The sequence below is a fragment of the Mobula birostris genome, chromosome 10, assembly GCF_030028105.1.
Source record: "Mobula birostris isolate sMobBir1 chromosome 10, sMobBir1.hap1, whole genome shotgun sequence".
Classification (NCBI taxonomy): Eukaryota; Metazoa; Chordata; class Chondrichthyes; order Myliobatiformes; family Myliobatidae; genus Mobula; species Mobula birostris.
This window is the reverse complement of record NC_092379.1, coordinates 48,202,586-48,216,992: the sequence shown is the minus strand read 5'-3', so window position 1 is coordinate 48,216,992 and position 14,407 is coordinate 48,202,586. Positions and strand designations below refer to the sequence as shown.

General features: G+C 46.4%; 1 protein-coding gene across 2 annotated transcripts in view; it reads right to left on the bottom strand.

The window, feature by feature from the left end:
• LOC140203982 (uncharacterized) overlaps window positions 1-14,407 on the bottom strand; it is a 66,750-nt gene that overhangs the window by 45,081 nt on the left and 7,262 nt on the right. The window contains exons 2-3 of one of the 2 annotated variants that reach the window (XM_072270189.1): window positions 11,116-12,535; window positions 11,024-11,053 (exon numbers count right to left, since the gene is read on the bottom strand). In XM_072270189.1, the coding sequence (XP_072126290.1) occupies window positions 11,024-11,053; window positions 11,116-12,479 (1,394 nt within the window). In that variant the 5' untranslated portion in view covers window positions 12,480-12,535. Of the gene's footprint in view, window positions 1-1,688; window positions 1,748-11,023; window positions 11,054-11,115; window positions 12,536-14,407 lie in introns of those variants that run through there. The other variant, XM_072270188.1, reaches the window with a different exon arrangement.

Here is a 14,407-nt window from a genome sequence, read left to right as displayed (position 1 = left end):
TTTTAGCCAGAGGGTGGTGAATCTGTGGAATTTGTTGCCATGGGCAGCAGTGGAGGCCAAGTCATTGGGTGTATTTAAGGCAGAGATTGATAGGTATCTGAGTAGCCAGGGCATCAAAGGTTATGGTGAGAAGGCGGGGGAGTGGGACTAAATGGGAGAATTATGATAAAATGGCGGAACAGATTCGATGGGCCGAATGGCCGAGTTCTGCTCCTTTGTCTTATGGAATTTGTAGTTTGTTACTGTATATCAGAAGACCTACCAAATGGTACACAACAAACACATTTCTAAATTGTCTGACTGCTTATCATTGACAAAAAAGTCACTGCTATTTGAACACAAACACACACAAAGATGCTGTTTAAAAACTGTTTGCTTTAAGTGTGGTGTTTAACAGCCACACAAGTTCATATAACTGAGAGTACTTCAAAAATATTCCGTAACAATCTCCAGTATGCATTAAGTCAGTGGTCCCCAACCACCAGGCCACGGACCGGTACCGGGCCGTGAGGAAACGATATGAGTCAGCTGCACCTTTCCTCATTCCCTGTCACGCACTGTTGAACTTGAACACCCCCGGTGACCAGAATTGAGCAGAGTACTCCAAGTGGGGTCTGACCAGGGTCCTGTATAGCTGTAACATTACATCTCAGCTCTTAAACTCAATCCCACGATTGATGAAGGCCAGTGCACTGTATGCCTTCTTAACCACAGAGTCAACCTGCGCAGCAGCTTTGAGTGTCCTATGGACTCGGACCCCAAGATTCCTCTGATCCCCCACACTGCCAACAGTCTTACCATTAATGCTATATTCTGCCAATTAACCCTCTGGGTGGAGAAGCAACACCATATATTCTGTCTGGGTAGCCTCCAATCTGATGGACTGTACATCAATTTCTTATGGTATTTTTTTCTTTATCCCTCCCCTTCTTCTATTCGGTCACAGTTTGAGGATAAAGAGGAAGCCTTTTAGGACCGAGATTAGGAAAAACTTCTTCAAACAGAGAGTGGTGAATCTGTGGAATTCTCTGCCACAGGAAACAGCTGAGGCCAGTTCACTGGCTATATTTAAGAGGGAGTTAGATATGGCCCTGTGGCTAAAGGGATCGGGGGTATGGAGAGAAGGCAGGTACAGGGTTCTGAGTTGGATGATCAGCCATGATCATACTGAATGGCGGTGCAGGCTCGAAGGGCCGAATGGCCTACTCCTGCACCTATTTTCTATGTTTCTATTCCCCACTGTGGCCTCTTACCACTTCTCTTCTCCTGCCTGTCACCCGTCCTCTCTCCTCTCCTATCAGATTCATCCCTCCCCAGCCCTTTACCTTTCCCCCACACCTGGCTTCACCTATCACCTTTTTATCCTGGAGTCTTCCCCCTTGCTTTCCAGCCCGAAACGTCGACTGCTAATTCATCGCCACAGGCGCTGCCCGACGTGCCGAGCTCCCGCAGCACTTTTGTGTGCCTTACATCTGCACCAGACAGCCAACCGCGCATGCGCGCCTCTTCCCGCACGGCATCTCGGGCCAGGTTGGCAAGACAAAGCTGCAGTGGCGGCGCCGTCCCGGTGCGATGACCCGCGGGGTTTACCGGAATTGGACTGAATGTACCACCCCCCGGCCAAAGGGCAGTTTCCCGGATTCACTCTCAGCAGTGAAACATCCCACGGCCCGACGCTTCACCCCTACCTGCTTTCCAGCGGCTGCCCTGTTTGTGACGTGACGTCGATCATGCGCATGCGCGCTCGGCCGCTGCTACATTGAACGAGTGTCCCCTGCTGGCGGAGGGTGGAAGTGAAATCGGAAATCCTTCGTACAGGGTCTCATTTCCCAAACGGGACTGACGAACTCTGCAAATAAACCTCCCACCAACATAAATGGGACTGGAATTATACAGCTCACCGTTGTACAGCTTTCTTGTCCATCACAACTCAGTTTCTGCACCACGCACAGATGCAGCATGTCAGGATGCTCTCTACTACACATCTATAGAAGGACATAATTATAGATGCAGATAGTCCATCTCCCTTCAGCCTCCTAAGAAAGTAGAGGCATTGGAGAGCCTTCCTGATTGTGTATTGCTCAAGATTTATAGATCTGCAGAATCTCTTGTGTCAAACGAGTGAACGACAAACTAATTAAAATGGAATCAGCTGTTTCTGTTCTGATTCACTATTGGCATAGTGTGTTCTGCTCCTAGTGCATTCTTTAGGCTCTGAACAAACCTTTCCACCAAAGAGCACTTGTAGCTGGTTGGTACGGTGCAGATGTAATATGTCTTATTCCATCCATTTTTTTAGGAAAGACTGATGCTGTCCACCACAAAGTGTGGTCCATGAGCAGTAAGGGTTCTGGAATACCAGCCTTGCGAATATGCTTCTCAATACATCAACAGTGTGTGGGGCTGCAGGGGAGCAGATTGGGGACATTCCTGGCCACTTTGTAGCTGGACTCCTGATAGTTAACCCTATTTACAGTTACTGTTTCATAGACTTGCTAAGTGTTCCCGCATAAAAAGAATCTCAGGGCTGTATGTGGTGAAAATAAATTTTAGTTTGAACTTCGAGTGTACCCACAATCATAACACAGCTGAGAAAACCATTAAAAATCTGACAAAGGGTCTTGGCCCGAAACGTCGACTGTACCTCTTCCTAGAGATGCTGCCTGGCCCGCTGCGTTCCACCAGCAACTTCTATGTATGTTGCTTAAAAATGTTTATAGTTGTTTTTCAAATCGCAAGCTTTCTGGGAAACCTGAATTTTGTTCTGCTGAGTTGGTTACAGGGAGCGAGTTCTGCAAAGAGACTCGTTGATCAGGGGTAGAAGGTATAGTCGACTCATTGTCCCACCCTTGTACAGCCCCTCCGCTCACCGGTACCAGAAGCGCCTCTACTATCGGGGGCAGTTGGTCAAATTCCATCTTCCCCAGAACGTACAGGTGCAATTCTACTCTGAAGCATCCTCTCGTCAGCCATTACTGCCTTTGGAGCAGAACCCTCTCGCAAAATATGAAACTACAGCAGACAGTCAGGTCACCAGAAAAGGTCATTGTCTGCTGTCTACCGTCACCACAGGCCTTGTATGTGTCCAGGACAAAGGCCGGCAGGAAAGTTCACTGCAGACACGACCCGGCATGCAAGTTGCTAATTCCACAAGCTGCCTTCTGGAAAGTGCTGTTTTTTTTTGTGTGCCATTCTCTGCCAGAGCCTCGGCGACCACCTTTTCAAGTGGTTGTCTTGGAGGAAAGATTCTGTGAGTGGTCCCCCACATCCTCACAGCGCAGTTTGTTTTTTTTTAACGAGGCCGAGTTGCAAGCTCGACACTCAACCCGGCACGGATGGAAAGCGTGCCCGGGAGCGGCTCGACTGGATTCGAACTCGGGAGCCTTCGCTCCGGAGTCTGGCACTGATGTCACTGCGCCACCAGTGCTATAATGCTATTGAAACGAAAACCATGACATCTCCAGAAGTCCTTACGTACCCCTCTATTTACCCCATCACTGCATTTTATAATAACACTTACACGGTAAATTTATGCTGGCATTTAAGTATTTTTGTATATTTCAATACATAATTCATCCTTTAACCTCCAATTTTATTTTTATACAATTCTTTATAATTATTGAAGTGTTGACCTGATGAGAGGTGACCTGATAGAGGTGTATAAGATGATAAGAGGCTTTGATTGTGTGGATAGTCAGAGGCTTTTTCCTAGGGCTGAAATGGCTAGCACGAGAGGGCATAGTTTTAAGGTGCTTGGTAGTAGGTACAGAGGAGATGTCACGGGTAAGTTTTTTTACGCAGAGAGTGGTGAGTGTGTGGAATGGGCTGCCGGGAACAGTGGTGGAGGCGGAAACGATAGGGTTTTTAAAGAGACTTTTGGATAGGTACATGGAGCTTAGAAAAATAGAGGGCTATGGGTAACCCTAGTAATTTCTAAGGTAGGGACATGTTCAGCACAACTTTGTGGGTTGAAGGGCCTGTATTGTCCTATAGGGTTTCTATGTTGTTTTTTGTCGCACGCCGACCCCTGACCAACACCACAGGAAAAGCTAATAGACATGCACTCAGCGATAGCTTAATAGCCAATCACGTGGCAGCAACACTATGCATAAGAGCATGCAGACACTGCCAAGACGTTCAGTTGTTGTTCAAACTAAACACGAGAATGGGGAAAAATTGTGATCTAAGGGACTTTGACTGTGGAAGGTTTGTTGGTGCCAGATGGGGCGACTTGAGTATCTCAGAAGCCGCAAAATCTCCCGGGATTTTCATGCATGACATTCTCCAGAGTTTACAGAGAACGGTGTGAAAAGCAAGGAAAAATTCCAGTCAGCGACAGTGCCGTTGGTTTAAAAAAAGCACTGTTAATGAGAGAGGTCAGAGGAGAATGGCCAGACTGGTTCAAGCTGACAGGAAGATGACAGTAATTCAAATAACCACACGTTACAACAGTGGTGTGCAGAACGGCATCCCCGAATGCATAACAGATTGAACTATGAAGTAGATAGACGGCAGCCGCAGGAAACCACAAACATACACTCAGTGGCCACTAAGGGCAAACGTATATGGCAAATAGAGTTGATCCTTGACCCCTGACCTGTGGATTCTGACCCTCTGAGCATTCGGCTGATGCCTGATGGGCACGATCTATCTGGATTCCATGGTAGTAGTGGACGGTGTGGATGAAATACTAATGCTACTTTAGAAATTTTCCCCCTGCACAAGGTTCATAACATCCGGAAATATCAAGGAGGAGTTTGGATTTTCTCTTACTAATCCACTTACTTAGTAACACATAGGGAGTAAATTTGACCTCCTGTCATCAAAAAGGTGAATTTTGGTTCTGTCCAGAGGATTTAGTAAACAATGGGTTGACAGATTGGGTTTGTTTCTCATGATAATTTTTCTCTACCAATGTTGCCTGTCGATAAGAGGACATTCCTGAAATTTGCTGTGGTGAATGATGCTTATTCCATTGCTACCTCAAGCACAAATTACAATTACATTTGCAGTTTGATTAATGTTTTGTGCAAATGTGAGGGGTGATTGATAAGTTTGTGGCCTAAGGTAGAAGGAGTCAATTTTAGAAAACCTAGCGCATTTATTTTTCAACATAGTCCCCACCTACATTTACACACTTAGTCCAACGGTCATGGAGCATACGGATCCCTTCTTTGTAGAAGTGGTCCCCAGCAGGGCTGATTGATAAGTTCGTGGCCTATGGTAGAAGGAGATGAGTTATTAACTTCAAACTTTCTGCATTATCACTCAAAGAGTTGAACTGCTCGTACATGTAACAAGAGCGTTTTGGACCTCCAGGTGGTCCACAGCAGGGGTGATTGATAAGTTTGTGGCCCTGGGGAGAAGGAGATGAGTTATACAGCTCTTGTTACATGCACCTGCAGTTCAACTCTTTGAGTACTTTAGGCCACGAACACCATTTCTGGACGTCCAAGACGCCAACTTCTACAAAGGAGGGATCCGTATGCTCCACGACCACTGAACTGTGAAGTGTGTAAATGTATGAAAAATAAATGTGCTAGGTTTCCTAAAAGTGACCGCTTCTACCTTAGGCCACAGACTTATCAATCACCCCGTGTATTACCCAAACCAGTTGTAAAACCACCTATTGAACTGAATATATACATCAATGATACTGCTGAGGGCTTACTTAGATATGTACCTCCTGCCCTTCCACCTATCCCTCATTTTACTGCAGAGTGAGATAGAGTTATTAACCAGAATGAAGCTATTATTAGACAAACATAGAACATAGAATAGTACATCACAGTACAGGCCCTTCGGCCCACAATGTTGTGCCAACCCTCAAACCCTGCCTCCCATATAACCCCCCACCTTAAATTCCTCCATATACCTGTCTAGTAGCCTCTTAGATTTCACTAGTGTATCTGCCTCCACCACTGATTCAGGCAGTGCATTCCACACACCAACCACTCTCTGAGTAAAAAAAATCTTCCTCTAATATCCCCCTTGAACTTCCCACCCCTTACCTTAAAGCCACGTCCTCTTGTTTTGAGCAGTGGTGCCCTGGGGAAGAGGCGCTGGCCATCCACTCTATCTATTCCTCTTATTATCTTGTACACCTCTATCATGTCTCCTCTCATCCTCCTTCTCTCCAAAGAGTAAAGCCCTAGCTCCCTTAATCTCTGATCATAATGCATTCTTGAAACCAGGCAGCATCCTGGTAAATCTCCTCTGTACCCTTTCCAATACTTCCACATCCTTCCTACAGTGAGGCGACCAGAACTGGACACAGTAATCCAAGTGTGGCCTAACCAGAGTTTTATAGAGCTGCATCATTACATCACGACTCTTAAACTCTATCCCTCGACTTATGAAAGCTAACACCCCATAAGCTTTCTTAACTACCCTATCTACCTGTGAGGCAACTTTCAGGGATCTGTGGACATGTACCCCCAGATCCCTCTGCTCCTCCACACTATCAAGTATCCTGCCATTTACTATGTACTCTGCCTTGGAGTTTGTCCTTCCAAAGTGTACCACCTCACACTTCTCCGAGTTGAACTCCATCTGCCACTTCTCAGCCCGCTTCTGCAACCTATCAATGTCTCTCTGCAATCTTAGACAATCCTCTACACTATCCACAATACCACCAACCTTTGTGTCGTCTGCAAACTTGCCAACCCACCCTTCAACCCCCACATCCAGGTCGTTAATAAAAATCACGAAAAGTAGAGGTCCCAGAACCGATCCTTGTGGGACATCACTAGTCACAACCCTCCAATCCGAATGTACTCCCTCCACCACGACCCTCTGCCTTCTGCAGGCAAGCCAATTCTGAATCCACCTGGCCAAACTTCCCTGGATCCCATGCCTTCTGACTTTCTGAATAAGCCTACTGTGTGGAACCTTGTCAAATACCTTACTAAAATCCATACAGATCACATCCACTGCACTACCCTCATCTATATGCCTGGTCACCTCCTCAATCAGGCTTGTTAGACACGATCTGCCCTTCACAAAGCCATGCTAACTGTCCCTGATCAGACCATGATTCTCTAAATGCCCATAGATCGTATCTCTAAGAATCTTTTCCAACAGCTTTCCCACCACAGATGTAAACCTCACTGGTCTATAATTACCCGGACTATCCCTACTACCTTTTTTTGAACAAGGGGACAACATTCGCCTCCCTCCAGTCCTCCGGTACCATTCCTGTGGACAAGGACATAAAGATCCTAGCCAGAGGCTCAGCAATCTCTTCCCTCGCCTCATGGAGCAGCCTGGGGAATATTCTGTCAGGCCCCGGGGACTTATCTGTCCTAATGTATTTTAACAACTCCAACACCTCCTCTCCCTTAATATCAACATGCTCCAGAACATCAACCTCACTCATATTGTCCTCACTGTCATCAAGTTCCCTCTCATTGGTGAATACCAAAGAGAAGTATTCATTGAGAACCTCACTCACTTCCACAGCCTCCAGGCACATCTTCCCACCTTTATCTCCAATCGGTCCTTCCTTCACTCCTGTCATGCTTTTGTTCTTCACATAATTGAAGAATGCCTTGGGGTTTTCCTTTACCCTACTCACCAAGGCCTTCTCATGCCCCCTTCCTGCTCTTCTCAGCCCCTTCTTAAGCTCCTTTCTTGCTTCCCTATATTCCTCAATAGATCTTCCTAAACCTCATGTATGCTGCCTTCTTCCACCTGACTAGATTTTCCACCTCACTTGTCACCCATGGTTCCTTCACCCTACCATTCTTTATCTTCCTCAACAGGACAAATTCATCCCTAACATCCTGCAAGAGATCTCTAAACATCGACCACATGTCAATAGTACATTTCCCTGCAAAAACATCACTCCAATTCACACCCGCAAGTTCTAGCCTTATGGCCTCATAATTTGCCCTTCCCCAATTAAAACATTTCCTGTCTTCTCTGATTTTATCCTTTTCCATGATAATGCTAAAGGCCAGGGAGCGGTGGTCACTGTCCCCCAGAGGCTCACCCACTAACAGATCTGTGACCCGACCCGGTTCGTTACCTAATACTAGATCTAGTATGGCATTCCCCCTAGTCGGCCTGACAACATACTGTGACAGGAATCCGTCCTGGACACACTTAACAAACTCTGCCCCGTCTAAACCCTTGAAACTAATCAGGTGCCAATCAATATTAGGTAAGTTAAAGTCACCCATGATAACAACCCTGTTATTTTTGCACCTTTCCAAAATCTGCCTCCCAATCTGCTCCTCGGTATCTCATCTGCTACAAGGGGGCCTATAGAATACTCCCAATAGAGTAACTGCTCCCTTCCAATTCCTGACTTCCATCCATACTGACTCAAAAGAGGATCCTGCCACATTATCCACCCTTTCTGTAGCTGTAATAGTATCCCTGACCGGTATTGCCACCCCTCCTCCCCTTTTTCCACCCTCTCTATCCCTTTTAAAGCACTGAAATCCAGGAATATTGAGAATCCATTCCTGCCCTGGTGCCAGCCAAGTCTCTGTAATGGCCACTACATCACTATTCCATGTATGTATCCAAGCTCTCAGTTCATCATCTTTATTCCTGATGCTTCTTGACTGGCAGACCTCTACCTGCAAGGATATTGCTCCCCCTCAAGTTCAGGTGCAACCCATCCAATCTGTACAGGTCCCACCTTCCCCAGAAGAGATTCCAATGATCCAAAAATCTAAAACCCTGCTCCCTGCACCAACTCCTCAGCCACGCATTCAACTGCCATCTCCTCCAATTCTTACCATCACTATCACGTAGCACTGGCAGCAATCCTGAGAACGCCACCCTTGAGGTCCTGTTCTTCAGCCTTCTGCCTAGTTCCCGAAACTCACACTTCAAGACCTCATCCCTCTTCCTGTTAGTAGGGAAGTGGTGTTAGGTAAATTGAAGGGATTAAAGGCAGATAAATCCCCAGGGCCAGATGGTCTGCATCCCAGAGTGCTTAAGGAAGTAGCCCAAGAAATAGTGGCTGCATTAGTGATAATTTTTCAAAACTCTTTAGATTCTGGACTAGTTCCTGAGGATTGGAGGGTGGCTAATGTAACCCCACTTTTTAAAAAAGGAGGGAGAGAGAAACCGGGGAATTATAGACCGGTTAGCCTAACGTCGGTGGTGGGGAAACTGCTAGAGTCAGTTATCAAAGATGTGATAACAGCACATTTGGAAAGCGGTGAAATCATCGGACAAAGTCAGCATGGATCTGTGAAAGGAAAATCATGTCTGACGAATCTCATAGAATTTTTTGAGGATGTAACTAGTAGAGTGGATAGGGGAGAACCAGTGGATGTGGTATATTTGGATTTTCAAAAGGCTTTTGACAAGGTCCCACACAGGAGATTAGTGTGCAAACTTAAAGCACACGGTATTGGGGGTGAGGTATTGATGTGGATAGAGAATTGGTTGGCAGACAGGAAGCAAAGAGTGGGAATAAACGGGACTTTTTCAGAATGGCAGGCAGTGACTAGTGGGGTACCGCAAGGCTCAGTGCTGGGACCCCAGTTGTTTACAATATATATTAATGACTTGGACGAGGGAATTAAATGCAGCATCTCCAAGTTTGCGGATGACATGAAGCTGGGCGGCAGTGTTAGCTGTGAGGAGGATGCTAAGAGGATGCAGGGTGAATTGGATAGGTTAGATGAGTGGGCAAATTCATGGCAGATGCAATTTAATGTGGATAAATGTGAAGTTATCCACTTTGGTGGCAAAAACAGGAAAACAGATTATTATCTGAATGGTGGCCGATTAGGAAAAGGGGAGGTGCAACGAGACCTGGGTGTCATTGTAAACCAGTCATTGAAAGTGGGCATGCAGGTACAGCAGGCGGTGAAAAAGGCGAATGGTATGCTGGCATTTATAGCGAGAGGATTCGAGTACAGGAGCAGGGAGGTACTACTGCAATTGTACAAGGCCTTGGTGAGACCACACCTGGAGTATTGTGTGCAGTTTTGGTTGCCTAATCTGAGGAAAGACATCCTTGCCATAGAGGGAGTACAAAGAAGGTTCACCAGATTGATTCCTGGGATGGCAAGACTTTCATATGATGAAAGACTGGATGAACTAGGCTTATACTCGTTGGAATTTAGAAGATTGAGGGGGGATCTGATTGAAACGTATAAAATCCTAAAGGGATTGGACAGGCTAGATGCAGGAAGATTGCTCCCAATGTTGGGGAAGTCCACAACGAGGGGTCACAGTTTGAGGATAAAGGGGAAGCCTTTTAGGACCGGGATTAGGAAAAACTTCTTCACACAGAGAGTGGTGAATCTGTGGAATTCTCTGCCACAGGAAACAGCTGAGGCCAGTTCACTGGCTATATTTAAGAGGGAGTTAAATATGGCCCTTGTGGCTAAAGGGATCGGGGGTATGGAGGGAAGGCTGGTACAGGGTTCTGAGTTGGATGATCAGCCATGATCATACTGAATGGCAGTGCAGGCTCAAAGGGCCGAATGGCCTACTGCTGCACCTATTTTCTATGTTTCTATGTTTCCTGCCTGTGTCGTTGGTGCCAACATGTATCATGACTTCTGGTTGCTTTCCCTCTCATACCAGGATGTCGTGCACCACAATGGGATGAACTATCCAAGATAATGCAGATTTAGCAAATCATGCTTTGCAGAATCCACCCTTTTGGAATAAAGTTTGGACCCGGGGACTGAACATTAATGGATTTGTGTTATTTCACATCTTGTTCTACTCTTTGTTCTAATGACTACCCAATTTTAATTATTTTTAATATTTAATATTTGTAATCCAGGGAGTGTGAAGCGCAGAATCGAATATCGCTGTAATGATTGTACATTCTAGTACCAATTGTTTGGCGCCTATAAAGTATATAAAGTATATTTGCCTAAGTGTTTTTCAATGGCAAATTAAATTAACAATTTAAGTGTTTCATTAAATGCCATTCCAAGTCTCTTTTTGGTGATTTTGTCTGACTTTATGTCTTACTCACTGGTGCTGGAGCAGATTGAATGAACACGCGGATGCCTTCCCGCCCTCAGAACAAGTGAGCGGCCTCTCCCCAGTGTGAATGTGTCGGTGCCTCGTCAGGCTGGTTGATTCACTGAAGATGAAGAGTTTCTTCTGGAGTGAGTCCGCTGGTGCGTCTGCAGATGAGAGGACCGAGTGAATCCCTTCCCGCACTCAGAGCAGGTAAACGGCCTCTCCCCGGTGTGGACCTGCTGATGTGTCCGCAGGTGGGATGACCGAGTGAATCCTTTACCACACTCGGAGCAGGTAAACGGCCTCTCCCCAGTGTGGATGCGTTGGTGTGTCTGCAGGTGGGATGAGTGAGTGAATCCTTTCCCACACTCAGTACAAGTGAATGGTCTCTCTACAGTGTGAACGTGTTGGTGGCTCGTCAGTTTGGATGCCTCAGTGAAGCCCTTCCCACACTCGGTACAGGTGAACGGTCTCTCTCCAGTGTGAACGTGTTGGTGGCTGGTCAGGCTGGACGAGTCAGTGAACCCCTTCCCACACTCAGGGCAGATGAACGGCTTCTCCCCGGTGTGAATCCGCTGGTGCGTCTGCAGGTGGGACGACTGAGTGAACCCCTTCCCGCAGTCGGAGCAGGTGAACGGCCTCTCTCCGGTGTGAATGTGTTGGTGCCTCTTCAGCCTGGACGAGTCTGTGAATCCCTTCCCACACTGGCAGCAGGTGTACGGTCTCTCTCCAGTGTGAGTCCGCTGGTGTATCAGCAGGTGGGACGACTGAGTGAATCCCTTCCTGCACTCGGAGCAGGTGAATGGCCTCTCCCCGGTGTGAAGTCGCTGGTGGGTCAGCAGGCTTGACGCCCTTGCGAAAGACTTCCCGCACTCAGAGCAGATGAACGGCCTCTCCCCGGTGTGAGTGCGCTGGTGAATCTCTAGATGGGATAACTGACTAAATCCTTGCCCGCACTGGGAGCAGGTGAACGGCCTCTCCCCGGTGTGGACCCGCTGGTGCTTAAGCAGACTAGACGTACATGTGAATCCCTTTCCACAATCGAAGCAGGTGAACAGCCTCTCCCCGGTGTGGACCCGCTGGTGTCTCACCAGATCATGTGGCCAATTGAATCCCTTCCCACACTTCGTGCAGATGAACGGCTTCTCCCCGGTGTGAATCTGCTGATGTCTCTGCAGGTGGGACGACTGCGTGAACCCCTTCCCGCACTCGGAGCAGGTGAACGGCCTCTCCCCGGTGTGAGTGCGCTGGTGTATCTCCAGGTTGGACAAGTGACTGAATCCCTTCCCGCACTGGGAGCAGGTCAACGGCCTCTCCCCAGTGTGAACCCGCCGGTGCTTAAGCAGACTGGATGTACACATGAATCCCTTTCCGCAATCGTAGCAGGTGAACGGCCTCTCCCCGGTGTGGACCCGCTGGTGTACCTGCAGATGAGAAGGCCATTTGAAGCCCTTCCCACACTCAGAGCACGAGAATGATTTATCCCCGGTGTCAGTCTGCTGTGGTCTCCTCAAGTCAGATGACATAGTGAACAATCCCCTCTCAGGGCGCCGTAGAAAGGTCTGTCCTCAGCAGGAATGTGCTGGAATACAGAACAGAGAACATTACAGCACAGGACTGGGCCTTCAGTCCACCATGTTGTGCTGTCCTTGAACCTACTCTAAGATCAATCCACCCCTTCCCTCCCACAGCCTCCACTTTCCTCTCATCCACGAGGCTACTACAAGTTTTTTAAATGCCCCTAATGTATCTGCCTCTACCACCACCCCTGGCAAGGCGTTCCATGCACTCACTACTCTCTGTGTAAAAAAACTCATCCTTAGCGTTTGACCAAGTGGAATGGCCATATATGATGTCTGCACTTAAGAAGTTTGGATTTGGACCATCTTTCATTAAATGGATTGAGATAATTTATTCACACCCATCTGCTTCTATTATCACTAATCAGAATATTTCCTCCCCTTTTGCAATTCATCGTGGGACTCGTCAAGGCTGCCCCTTTCTCCATTTTTGTTTGCAGTTATCATTGAGCCACTGGCTGTTAGCATCCGACAGGACCCTTTGATATCTCCCATTGATACGCATGGACATAAACATCACCTTTCGTTATACGCTGGCAATGTCCTTTTATATATCTCCAGCCCACAAACATCAATACCCGCCCTTCTGACTCTAATTAATCATTTTGGTAGTTTCTCAGGTTTCTCTGTTAATTGGGATAAGCGTGAACTAATGCCAGTCACTGCAGTGGTTAATACAGCATATTTACAGTCCATTCCCTTTAAAATAACTTATGATCATTTCTCCTATCTTGGTGTGACTATTACAAAAAACCCAGATGACCTTTTGCAAGTGAATTGGCGAAACAAAGGTGAGCAGGTTAAATGCAATATTGACTTTTGGAAAACCCTTCCAATTTCTTTGGTGGGGAGGGTTAATGCAATCAAGGTAATTGTACTGCCACGATTTCTTCATCGTTTCCAGTCAATTCCATGTTTTATTCCTCTGTCATATTTTAAGCAATTGGATTCAATTATTATACCCTTCATTTGGAATTATAAAGCCATTAGAATTACAAAAAAGCACTTGTCAAAGCCCAGGGAAGCAGGTGGTTTTGCCCTACCGGACGTTAAAATGTATTACTGGGCTGCCCACCTATCCATGCTTGCATGGTGGAAAAAAGGCCCACCCTCTACCTCAGACTCGTGCCCAGCATGGTTACTCAGAGAGCGAGTGCTTTGTAAGAAGACTTCCTTACAAGCTCTCCTTAATAGCCCCACTGCAGTTAATAAGTCACAGTTTAGTAACAGCTTCGTGGTAAGAATTTGGAAGCAGATTCAACCACACATTAAGGCCCCAAAAATTTATATTGACACTCCGATTTGTGACAATGGCCTGAATGATACTGTTTTTCCCTACCTGGAAACAGAGAGGCATCTGTATTGCAGGTGACCTATATATTAATGGAAACTTTGCCGCATTTGCACAGTTACAAGCAGTTTACAACATCCCTGCATCTAGATTTTTTTAGATATTTACAAATTCGAGATTATGTCGGGAAATATATACCTAACTTCGAGGTTTTAGACAAACATGAGTCCCTGGAGGCAATAAATAAATTTGATCCTGTTACTCGTAGTGCGGTATCCTATCTTTGTCAGATTCTACATAATGCAGCTCGGGTGAATACTGCAGGTCTTAAACATGCATGGGTGGATGAACTGGGTATAGAACTGACAGAGGAGGTCTGGGATGAGTGTTTAAAGAGTATACATGATTGTTCGGTCAACATCAGACACAGACTTATACAGTTTAAAACAATACATAAACTTCATTATTCCAAAGTAAAGTTGCACAGTTTCTACCCTGAAGTTTCACCAGTTTGTAATAGATGTAAATCTGTGAGCAGTAACTTGTCACATTCATTCTGGTCATGTTGTAAGCTTTATGCATA